The following is a 12,553-nucleotide window of genomic DNA, read 5'->3' as shown; positions in this document are numbered from 1 at the left end:
CTGTTCTGTAAGTCCTTTTATCTTCTGGAAATTTTGTTTTGTCTCTTTTATGTATAGGTGCCATTGAAAAACAGAAATTGGTATATATCTTGAACAGAGATGCTGCAGCCCGGCTTACCATTTCATCCCCTCTAGAGGCCCACAAAGCGAACACTTTAGTATATCATGTGGTTGGAGTAGATGTGGGATTTGAAAATCCAATGTTTGCTTGTCTGGAAATGGATTATGAGGTAATGGGGACTCATTGACTCCCTCCTCTCTTTCTCTCACTCTGTCCCTCTCTCTCCCCCTACACCCCCTTTAGGTTTCTTCCATTCATCTCAGTGCTTTAATGATTGCTTTCTTCATTGTTGATGTCTTACAGCTTTTGTTTTCCAAATGTCTTATAAGATTTTTTGGGATGTTTCACAGCTTACCTAACGATATAATAGCACCTTACCCTGATTTGAACAGTCATCCTAAAAACGGTATTTATGGGAAACAGCTGTTTGAAAAAGGAAGTGAAACTGTATGTGGGGTATTTTTTTGCAGGGAGATAGTGAAAGGTGAGGCATACCATTCTTTACCTTTACTGGAATGCAGTAGCCTTGAGTAGAGGGAACCCTAGTCCCCAAAATAGGGGACCCAGTTTCTTGTTCGAGTTCTGCCATTGTCTAGTAGTGTGAGCTTTGGTAAACTGTTGAGGACCTTTGCTTCCCCATTTGTAAAATGGAGGAATCCTGATGCCTTTTTTTGCTAATGTACTTCTCTATAGGAAGCCGACAATGATCCAACAGGGGAAGCAGCAGCTAATACCCAGCAGACGCTTACCTTCTATGAGTTAGACCTTGGTTTAAATCATGTGGTCCGAAAGTACAGTGAACCTTTGGAGGAACATGGCAACTTTCTTATTACAGGTACTTTTTTTCTCAGAGCTGTTTTGTATCTTTTTACTTGGCTCATTTTATATGCAAACCTAGGAGAGTTTACTTAATGGGGTTTGGAAACTATAATCTATTTCTAGTAAGTCTAATAACTATCTTGTGTCTGTTTGGTGAAGTTAGAAGTTCATGGAATGGTTGACTTTTATCTTCTGATAGAGGCAAAGGAAGAAAGGATGGGGAGAGTGCTCAGCTTGGAATATTGACTACTGAGTGCTCTGATATTTTTATTATAGATAGTCACTGTCATTAAGAAAATTAAAACAAATCTTTAAAAAGACAAATGAAATGGACAAATCAACAAGATAAAACTGTATTATGTCTGAATTTGAAAACTTAGGTGAAATAGGAATATTTTTGAAAATTGTTCCCAAATTGACTCTAAGAAATGAAGAACCTGAATAGACCAGCATCCATTAAAGAAATTGGAGCAGTAGTCAAAAATCTTTCCCAAAAGATTTAAGGTCCAGAATTTTCAGGGACCTTAAATTTCTTTAGAGATTAGGAAAAGATTAAAGCTATCATACCACTTTATGAGCCTAATATAACTTAAGTATCAAAACTGAGGAAGATTAGTAACAAAAGAAATTCTGTATGCTAGTTTATGGTTATAAATAACAAAACCTAAAATCTTAGGAAATTGAAATCAACTTTAAATGATCATAGCTAAGTAAGATTTTTGTAGGAGTTCAGAGATGTTCACAGTTAGAAAATCAGTATCCGGGGCTCCTGCTTGGCTCAGTCATTGGAGTATGCGACTCTTGGATCTCGGGTTTTGTTTTTTTTTTTTTAAGATTTTATTTATTTGTCCATGAGAAACACGGTGGGAGAGAGAGAGAGAGGCAGAGACACAGGCAGAGGGAGGAGCAGGCTCCATGCAGGGAGCCCGATGTGGGACTCATCCAATGACTCCGGGATCACGACCTGGGTGTGAAGGCAGGCGCTAAACCGCCAAGCCACCCAGGCTGCCCTGGATCTCGGGTTGTAAGTTCCAGTTCCACATTGAGTGTAGAGATTACTTAAAAATGGAAGTAAAAAATTTTTTTTTATTATTTTTTTAAGATTTTATTTATTCATGAGAGACAGAGAGAGAGGCAGAGACACAGGCAGAAGGGAGAAGCAGGCTCCATGCAGGGAGACTGACGTGGGACTCGATCCCGGGTCTCTAGGATCAGGCCCTGGGCTGAAGGCAGTGCTAAACCTCTGAGGCTACCCGGGCTGCCCTTAAAAATGGAATCTTAAAAAAAAAATCCGTATCAATTTTATTCATTATATAAAAAGACTAAAGGAAATGACTACTTGTACTCTAGGTTTCAGCAGGCATGGGGAAGACAGTGATCCTTTTTATGTGGAGTCATTTGTACTTCGTTTGATATCTAAAGTGAAATCTGTCTTTAGGAGGGAGGATTTTGGAGAATAAGATAGCACTTGTCTTTGAGTATTAAATCATAGAGAGCAGCCGTATATTAAACATTACCCATTACATTACTTGCTGTAATATTACCTATATTTCATTGACAAGGGCTTCATTTGTTCAACATTTTGTTGTGTGCAAAGAAAGAATGTGGTTCATTCAAAGAACTGGAAGCTGATTGTGATTGGATTGATAGACCTAACAGGCTGGGTAGAGGTTGTGGTGGGGAGGTAACTACTGAAAGATTTTGTTGTTACTCTTTTTGTTACTGAAGGATTTTAAGCAGCGGAATAATAACTTGCTAAAGATGAACATTTTAGAAACATTACTTGCTTACATTTTGTTTAATTGAATAGAGGATAAGACTATAAGCCAGATTAGGAAACTGTTTCACTAACCAAAGAGATTGGCAGCATGAGCACTGCAAAGGAGTTAAAATCAATAGAGCTGTGAAGCGGGAGAGACTTGAGGAGTGACACCCAGGTTTCTGGTTTGGTCTGTTGGTTGATAGTCGTGTTCTTTGAGATGGAGGACCCAGGAGGTAGAACAGATTTGGGAAGGAACTTGAATTTGTTTATGAGTACAATATATTTTTAAGCTGCTGTGGAATATCATTGTAAGAGTTTCCAATATGCAGTTGGGTTATAGGGCTAAAGATGAGAACTGAATTTTGGGCTCGGAGCTAAACATTTTATTTTAGATGCATTCTCAGACATCTGGACAGGCTAAGAGCACCCGAACTGTGCTCATCCTTGTGTTATGCTGCTAGTATCAGGGAAAATAAATACTTTGAATGTTTCTCAGTCTTGGGCACTTAAACCTTCATTCAAATTGTGCTGAAAAGGAGAAGGAATTGAAAGGTTAATTGTAAATCATGGTTATGTTAAATCATTGCTAAGTTCTGTTTTTTTCTGATAGTTCCTGGAGGGTCAGATGGTCCAAGTGGAGTGCTAATCTGCTCTGAAAACTATATCACCTACAAGAACTTTGGTGACCAACCGGATATCCGCTGTCCAATTCCCAGGAGACGGGTAAAAATCTTTGCCATAAGGAAAGATATGGTTTTTGTGAAGGTTTTTTTTTTTTTTTTTTTTTTTTGTAATTACGATATAGTGTCTTAGTTTATTTGTTGTGAGGTTTTAGTTTCTTTGAAAATCTTCTTTTTAATAAAGCTGGTATTTTAGTAAAAGCAAAATAAATTCTTTGAGAAAGGAAATTAAAAACAGTTTCCATTTTAGAAGAATCTCTGGATGATCAGTTTGAAATTCCTGCAAGTTCCTAGTTTGAAAAACCAGACAGATTTATTGGAGGTATTTTCCGTTGTTTGTCTTTTTCACCCCATTCCAACATACAGGAAATTTTAAAGAACAGAACAGTGAATTCCTGTTTGCGTTTTACATTCAGAAAAAAGATTGATGGGTGGCTCACCGGTTTAGTGCCTGCCTTTGGCCCAGGGTGCAATCCTGGAGTCCCGGGATCAAGTCCCGCGTCAGGCTCCTGGCATGGAGCCTGCTTCTCCCTCCTCCTGTGTCTCTGCCTGCCTCTCTCTCTCTCTCTCTCTCTCTCTCTCTCTCATGAATTTAAAAAAAAAATTGACCAATTTAATGTTTTACTGCATTTGACTTTTTTTTCTTATGACATAGCTATATGCTTTTTTAGACAAACCGTTTGAAAATAAGTTAGTCATCATGACACTTTAACTGTTCTTTCACTGTTTTACTGTTCTTTTTTGTTCTTTAGAATATTTTGTCTCACCTTTGTTTGCTTTTGGTGTGTTTTTTTTTTTTTAAAGATTTTTTAAAATTTATTTATTCATGAGAGACAGAGAGAGAGAGAGGCAGAGACACAGGCAGAGGGAGAATCAGGCTCCATGCAGGGAGCCCGACGTGGGACTCGATCCTGGGTCTCTAGGATCACGCCCTAGGCTGCAGGCGGCGCTAAACTACTGAGCCACCGGGGCTGCCCTGCTTTTGGTCTTTTATTGACTTTTTTTTAAGAGTCTAGGCTAATTGTCATGAAATTTGTCCCATCATGTTTTTCCTTATGATTATATCCATGTTAATATTTTTGATAGAATCATTACATAAGTGGTGACATATTTCCTACTTTATCACATTAGGAACACATAATGTTGGGTTGACTTGTTGGTGATGTTAAATTAATCACCTATGTTAAAAGGTAGTGCCTGACAGTGCTGCTTAATCATGAAGGTACCTTTTCCTTTTTATAATTGGTGTGGAAGGAGATGGTGAATTTTGAGATGGTAAATAATCTTTATCCTAACATCTTTTCACATAGTGCTTTTCCTCAGTTCAGTTACTACATTGGTGGTTGAAAATGGTATTTTATTGATTTTTTTTATTTTATTGATATTAATCTTAACAGTTTACTGTGGAGATTATTAAGCATATGCAAAAGTAGAATGTAATGAGCTGAGTATCCAGCTTCAGCTAATCTCATTTCATCTCTGCTCCTTCAGTCTCTCCTTTCACCCCTGGTTTTCTATCTTTTTAATATTAATTTATAGGTCCTGGGGTTAAATCTTTTAGGTCTTACTTAGTTGAACTAATATGATAACCTGGGTAAGATTCCATAAATTTTAGAAAATTTGAGAAGGAATCTATTAAGTAAATTCTTGGTAAGGTGTGTGGGATGTAATTCGATTTGGTTGATCAGACATTTATTGAGCGCCTGCCAGGCAGTGTAGGTGGCTTTGGGACTACAGAAATGTATAAAACATGTTTTGCCCTTGAAGAGCTGAGTCAGTGAGAGAAATACAAAATGTTGGAAACATAAAACAAAAACCCAACATCATAGTCAAGAAGCAACCTTGGAGGAATCAAGGAAGTTGATATGGAAAAGGGCTAATGAAGGATAGTTTGGATGGACGTGTAAGAGTTTTTTTCATAGTCTGAAACAATAACTTTCAATTTCGTGTCTTTGACATTTTTCTCTGGAGAAAGTTTTTTGTCTTACTCATTTGATGAGAATGTACAGTGAAATTGTGGCTGTTTTTTGTACATAGGCTTTGTCACATTTACAGTAGACAAGCATTTTTGGCCATTGTGTTCTATTTTTGGCTGACTGGCTGCTCTGGGTCAAAGCTTGTATAGAGAGGTGGCAGGTAAAAAAAAAAAGAGAGAGAGAGGTGGCAGGTACTTCTAGGCCTTGGGCAACATGTATATCCATATTGGTAAGGTGCTACATTCCCTAAATAAGAAGAACTCCTTTCTAAGTTGTTGGTTCTGTGTTTGACTTCTAGAATGACCTGGATGACCCTGAAAGAGGAATGATTTTTGTTTGCTCTGCCACCCATAAGACCAAATCGATGTTCTTCTTTTTGGCCCAAACTGAGCAGGGAGATATCTTCAAGATCACTTTGGAGACAGATGAAGATATGGTAAGCAGATCATGGATAGAGAAGGAAAACATGAAAAAATACTTTTATTAGGTTTAGTCTGGTTTGATAAAATGTCCTATGGTATTCTAATTTTGATATATTTAAGTAGCCTTATTTCAAAAACTTAAGTGTACATTTAAGGTCCACAAAGTGGTTTTATAAGCCATTTGTTCATTGAAACTGAGATAGGACAATTAATACTTCACAAGTTAATAAAATGGAAACAGTGCCTTAAAGAGTGGTTGTCTAAGGTGTTTAAAGCTTTTAAAATTTGGAACTAAAAAAATAAAATTTGGAACTGGTATATCGAATGTAGATTTTCTCATTTGGTTAACAGATTTCTGGTCTAGTAGTCTCATGAATGAGACCGAGTAGTGCCTCTTCTAGTGAGTAACAAGAGAAGACTCTGCTTGTCTAATGAAAACTGGTAATGACACTGTTACTGTTTTTGTCCTATGGAGGAACTCTGAACAACTGAGTAATATTTTAGATATCTATTTAGCTCAGGAGTTGGAAGAATTTTTTTTGTGAAGGCCTAAAAGTAAACATTTTCAGCTTTTATGGGCCATATAATCTCTGACTCAACTATACAGCTTTGCTGTTGCGGCACTGAAGTAGCTGTAGGAAGTATATAAACATTAGGCATGGCTGATCTTGGGTCTTAGTTTGCTAACCTTGGGTTTAGATACTAAGGATGATATTTTATTTGCTATTCTGTTTATGCTGTCTATCTTAAAATACTGGCTACCTTCTGTGACCTAGCTTCACTTGGCCTACATGCTAGAATATTTTTCCCCCCCCTTCCAGGTTACTGAGATCCGGCTCAAGTACTTTGATACTGTGCCTGTTGCTGCTGCCATGTGTGTGCTTAAAACAGGCTTCCTTTTTGTAGCATCAGAATTTGGAAACCAGTGAGTAATCCTTTTATTATCCTAGTTCACCCTGATTCCTATAAAAGTTGACAGGAGGAGATGTGGCTGTAAGGCCATAGAACTTTCCACAAGAATGTCCACAGTTTTTTCAAAAGTTTTGCCCTCCTTGACCCTTTACATTTTATTGGTTATTTACCCTACGTCAGTAGCTTCGATCAGTAGCTGCAACCTCAGTATTTCTGTTAATGGCTAAGGGGCCAGTTCTAACAACTTGAGTGTAACATCTCAATTTTTATGGACAAAAAAACAGTTTCATTTTAGTGCTAAAGTCTTTTTACTTCTGTATCCCTTTTTTTGTGGTGCTAATCTAGATTAGTTCACTAATTTTCTTACTACATTTAATTACTTTTCCTGTAAAACTTAACCTTTTTTAGGGACGCCTGAGTGGCTCAGCGGTTTAGCACCTGCCTTCAGCCCAGGGCATATTCCTGGAGTCCCGGGATCGAGTCCCACATCAGACTCCCTGCATGGAGCCTGCTTTTCCCTCTGCCTGCGTCTCTTCTTCTCTCTCTCTGAATAAATAAATAAAATCTTAAAAACAAAACAAAACAAAACAAAAAACAACTTAACCTATTATAGTCATCTCATTCAGCAGCCAAGACCTAACCTTGATGAAATCCTTTCCCTTAACCCTGTGTGCGTAAAGTCTAAACTCTAGCCTTGGATTTAAGACCAGTATCTAAGTTGCCAAATTACCGGAGACTGGGTCTTGCCTTTTTAGTTTAGGTCTTGCTTTTTTTAGTTCAGGATTTGCCGGTATCTGCTAAAGTCTGCACAAACCACTTAACTATTGCTGTTTCCTCATAATTAAAATGAAGTATTTTAGGAATCTTTGCCATTTCTGCCTTTTCTCAAACTATTATTCATTTCTTAGACATGCCTGGTACTCATCCTCACTGACTTTATTCTAGCTGTTTATTATTCATTTTCCATATTTATACCTCTTTTGTCATGCTTTTCATGCTTAGTCTGTTTTTTGTATTTTAGTCCATTTCCAATTTTCCAGTTTTTTATTAACAAGGAATTTTCATTGTAGAAAAGTTAGAAAGTGCAAAGAAAGCAAAAATGTCACCTGCAGTCCTTCTACCTGAATATAATATTTTTGTGTAGCCTTCCTGTGTGTGTCTATATTTAAACTTTTTTTGTTTGTTTTTTAAGATAAACTTATTTATTCACGAGACACACACACCGAGAGAGGCAGAGACACAGGCAGAGGGAGAAGTAGGCTCCATGCCGGGAGACTCACCCTGGGCTGAAGGTGGCGCTAAACTGCTGAGCCACCCAGGCTGCCCTATTTAAACGTTTTTACAGAAATGCCATGATGTGTGATAAATTTATTGTAGCTTGCTTTATTCACACAGCAATACATCATAAATCTTTATATTAATAAATATAGACCTGTAACTCAAACTTCTTTAGTAGCTAATCTTTTTTCCTCCACTTTTTTGTGGTTAAGATACATAAAATTTGCCATTTTAAACCATTTTTTAATATTCAGTTCAGTGGCATTAATTACCTTTATAGTGATGTGTTGCTATCTTTACATATTTTTTCATCATCCCAAACAGAAACTTTATACCCATTAAGCAAGGACTCCCATTTCCCTCTCTTCTAGCTCATGGTAACCTAAGTGAAGTCATACAGTATTTGCCTTTTTCTGTTTTGCTTATTTTACTTAGCATAGTATTTTCAGGGTTCCTCTATACTGGGTGTCAGCACTTCTTTCTGTCCCTGAATAATATCTTTTGTATGTATATACCACATTTTGTTTGCCTGTTGATAGACACTTGGGTTGTTTAACACCTTTTGGTTATTGTGAATAATACTGCATTGAGCATTGGTATAGAAGTATCTTTCTGAGTCTCTGTTTTAATTGTTTTGGGTATATACCTAAGAGTGGAATTGCTGGGTCACATAATTCTGTTTAATTTTTTGAGGAACCACCAAATTTAGTAGCAGCTACATCATTTTACATTACTAGCAGCAATGCATGAAGGTTCCAATATGTACCAGTTGTTACTTTTCTCTTGATTATAGACAGTAGGTGTGAAATGGTATCTCTTTATTTTTTTATTTGTAAGACTTGTTTTTTATATATTCTGGATATTAATCCCTTACAGATACATTGTTTACAAATAACTTCTCCCATTGTATAGCTTGTGTTTTCATTTTTTTGATACTGTCCTTGATGTTTTAAAGTCTTTAATTTTGACGAAGTTCAGTTTATCCATTTTTGTTTTGTTACTTGTGCTTTTGGTTTTTATAGCTAAGTATCCATTGCCAAATCCAAGGTGATGAAAATTTACGTCTGTGTTTTCTTCTAAGTGTTTTATGATTTTATTTTTTTTATTTTTTATTTTTTTTTATTTATGATAGTCAGAGAGAGAGAGAGAGGCAGAGACACAGGCAGAGGGAGAAGCAGGCTCCATGCACCGGGAGCCCGATGTGGGATTTGATCCCGGGTCTCCAGGATCGCGCCCTGGGCCAAAGGCAGGCGCTAAACTGCTGCGCCACCCAGGGTTCCCTGTGTTTTATGATTTTAGTTCATGTTTAGGTTGTTCTATTTTTTTGAGTTAATTTTTTATATGGTGTGAGGTAGGAGTTCATGTTCATTTTTCATTCTTGTGAAAATTCAGTTGTCTCAAACAGCATTTGTGGAATGTAGTACCATTTTTAGCGACCATACAATATTCTGTTATATGGGCCTGAGTTAATTTGTTTAAATAAGCTTTTATTTGTTTTTGGATAGACTTTGCTTTTTTTTAAAAATTGAAGTATAATTGACGCACAGTATTTTGTTAATTTCAAGTGTACAGCATAGCTGTTAATTTCAAGTGTACAGCATAGCTATTTCACAAGTTCATACATTATGTTATTTTTGCCACAAGTGTAGTTACGCTCTGTCACCATACGATGCTATTACAACATCATTGATTATGCTGTGTGTTAGACATCCATGATGATATAGTTACTGGAAAGAATATATACATTTTCAAAACTTTGAATTGTTCCTACTGAAAGTTTGTGAGGATTTATACACTTGTAGCAGTATGTATCCTATGATTTGGTATGTGTCAGCTCTAGGTATGTGCATGTTTTAAGGTTTGCTAATTTAGGGGGTTAAAAATTTATTAACTAAAGAGTTTGGACTTTGCACTTATTTGCCTACGAGTATATCCTCTGTTAATTGCTTAGTCACGTCTGCTTATTTTCTATGGTATTCTTTAGTAATGATCAGGGGTATTTTGGGGGAGGTGCTATAACTTAGTGTAAACTCTGGAGTCACCCTGCCTGGTTGGGTTATTATCTTGGCTTTATGTTCTCTAGCATTATGTCCCAGTTTTCTCATTTTCCAAGGGAGATAGTAATGATGTATATACTTCACTGGATTTTGTGGGTATTTAATAAGAATACAGATGGGTGGCACTAATAATTACTTTGTGGTGTAAGCATTTAGTGAATATTGGTTGCCACCATTCTTGCTGTTTTACTCTGGCAATGTAGAAGGTCTTGGAAAATGAGTAAAAGAGCAAATAATAAAAAATCACCTGTAATCTTAGAAGTATCTCAGAATAGTCATACTAACATTTGTTCTATCTACTTCCAGTAGTTTTACTTTTTAGTTTTTCTATGTAATTTTATTGTAAGAACTGCATCATTCTATAAAAAATTACTACTATTTTTTCAAATAAGCAGTGTATCTTAAAATTTTTTTTCTATCATAAATATTTTTCACTTAAAATTTTTATTACGGAAAGTTTTTAATAGGTACAGAAGAGAGAATAGTGTAATTAATGAATCCATATGTGCACATCATTCAGCTTCAACAAAGGCTAACCATGGTCAGTCTTGCTTTATTTATGCCCCACTGCTCCAAAATATAATCGAGAATACTAATTTCTGGGATGTCTGGGTGGCTCAGCAGTTAAGTTACCTGCCTTCAGCTCAGGTTGTGATCCCAGAGATTGGGATGAGTCCTACATCAGGCTCCTGGCTTGGAGCTTGCTTCTCCCTCTGCCTGTGTCTCTGCCTCTCTCTCTCTCTCATGAATAAATAAAATTAACAAAAAAAAATACTGATTTCTAATACTAATTTCTTGATATAATTAAATAGTATTCAAATTTCTTTGTCTCAATTTTTTATTATTTTAAGGATTTATTTATTTGAGAGAGTCTGCATGCATGCAAGGGAAGGGGTATAGGAAGTGGGAGAGTTTTTTTTTTTTAAAGGTTTTATTTATTTATTCACGAGAGACACAGAGATAGAGGCAGAGACACAGGCAGAGAGAGAAGCAGACTTCATGCAGGGAGCCCGACGTGGGACTCGATCCTGGCTCTCCAGGATCATACCCTGGGCTGAAGGTGGCGCTAAACCGCTGAGCCACCAGGGCTGCCCAGCGGGAGAGAGTCTTAAGCAGACTCTGCTGAGTGGGGAGTCTGGTACAGGGCTCAATCTCACCACCCTGAGATCATGACCTGAGTCAGATGCTTAATTGACTGTGCCACCTAGGTGCCCTATCTCAATTTTTTTTTAAAAGATTTATTTATTTATTCATAGAGAGCGAGAGAGGCAGAGACACAGGCAGAGGGAGAAGCAGGCTCCACGCAGGAAGCCCGATGTGGGACTCGATCCCGGGTCTCCAGGATCACACCCCGGGCTGCAGGCGGCACCAAACCGCTGCGCCACCAGGGCTGCTCCCCTATTTCAATATTTTTAAAGTTGATTTGTTTAGATCAGGATCTAGCAAGACTCCTACATTGCATTTGGTACATAGAAAACATTTTTAGTAGCTGCATATTTTATGGCCATGCCTCATGTTGGTGGATATTTAGGTTGTACTTTTGCTGTCACAAATAGTGCTTAGTGAATATTGTAGGTGCATCTTTTGTGTTAGGTGAACGCAACCATCATTTAAATTCATAAGTGCAGGATGAAATTTTGATAAGGAATGCTATATTGTCCTCTGAAAACGTGACATCAGTTTACATTCCCACCAATAGTATATGAGAGACCTTTTTTTCTTGGTACATGACAGGGTTAATAAGCTCTTAAAAACCACCGAAAAAAAGACTAGTAGTTCAAGAAAAACAGGGACAGAATTTGAATATGCCTTTACAGTAAACGAAATGAGTGGTCTAAAAGTATAATATGTAGAAGTATTTCAAACTTATAATCAAAGGAATGCCAGTCACACTATGTGTCTTTTTTCGTCTAGCAGATTGGCAGATATTAAAACTTAGATAATTGTCTTGGTAAGACTGTGGGTGGAAGCAGTAATTGCATACAAAAGGTATCTTTCTTGTTCGTTACCTTATGCACATAGTATGTTTGATAAGATTATACATTAATTTTTTTAAAATTTTTTTTATTTATTGTCGTCACAGAGAGAGAGAGAGAGGCAGAGGCAGAGACATAGGCAGAGGGAGAAGCAGGCTCCATGCACCGGGAGCCCGATGTGGGATTCGATCCCGGGTCTCCAGGATCGCGCCCTGGGCCAAAGGCAGGCGCCAAACCGCTGGGCCACCCAGGGATCCCAGATTATACATTAATTTTATATTAAGTCTTATAAAATGATTTAGGAATAGGGACGCCTGGTGGCTCAGCAGTTGAGCATCTGCCTTTGACTTGGGGCCTGATCCTGGGGTCCAGGATCGAGTCCCACAGCGGGCTCCTGCAGGGAGCCTGTTTCTCCCTCTACCTGTGTCTCTGCCTCTCAATCTCTCTCTCTCTGTCTCTCATGAATAAATAAATAAAATCTTTTAAAAAAATGATTTAGGAATAATACATTCATTCCTTCTGTTTTGAAGAATGATAGTGAAAATGTATCCAGCGCTTGTCTGTATGTATCAGGCACTTTTCTAAATGTTTTTCTTCTATTGTCTTGGTT

The 12,553-nt window shown here is 37.4% G+C and overlaps 1 protein-coding gene and 1 non-coding gene across 3 annotated transcripts in view; both read left to right on the top strand.

Annotated features, from left to right (window-relative positions):
* The window catches only part of SF3B3 (splicing factor 3b subunit 3), a 54,856-nt gene that overhangs the window by 7,838 nt on the left and 34,465 nt on the right, over positions 1-12,553 (top strand). For both annotated transcript variants that reach the window (XM_055305911.1, XM_055305912.1), the window contains exons 4-8: positions 58-230; positions 755-896; positions 3,253-3,365; positions 5,597-5,734; positions 6,542-6,645. In XM_055305911.1, the coding sequence (XP_055161886.1) occupies positions 58-230; positions 755-896; positions 3,253-3,365; positions 5,597-5,734; positions 6,542-6,645 (670 nt within the window). The remainder of the gene's footprint in view (positions 1-57; positions 231-754; positions 897-3,252; positions 3,366-5,596; positions 5,735-6,541; positions 6,646-12,553) is intronic.
* On the top strand, positions 5,242-5,326 carry LOC129497993 (small nucleolar RNA SNORD111). Its single transcript, XR_008662038.1, has one exon. It is a non-coding gene; the product is annotated as a small nucleolar RNA SNORD111 (small nucleolar RNA).

Source organism: Nyctereutes procyonoides, unplaced genomic scaffold (assembly GCF_905146905.1).
Source record: "Nyctereutes procyonoides isolate TBG_1078 unplaced genomic scaffold, NYPRO_anot_genome, whole genome shotgun sequence".
In the NCBI taxonomy this organism is placed as follows: Eukaryota; Metazoa; Chordata; class Mammalia; order Carnivora; family Canidae; genus Nyctereutes; species Nyctereutes procyonoides.
Note: the sequence above shows the minus strand (reverse complement) of the source record. Positions and strands in the feature narration are given on the sequence as shown.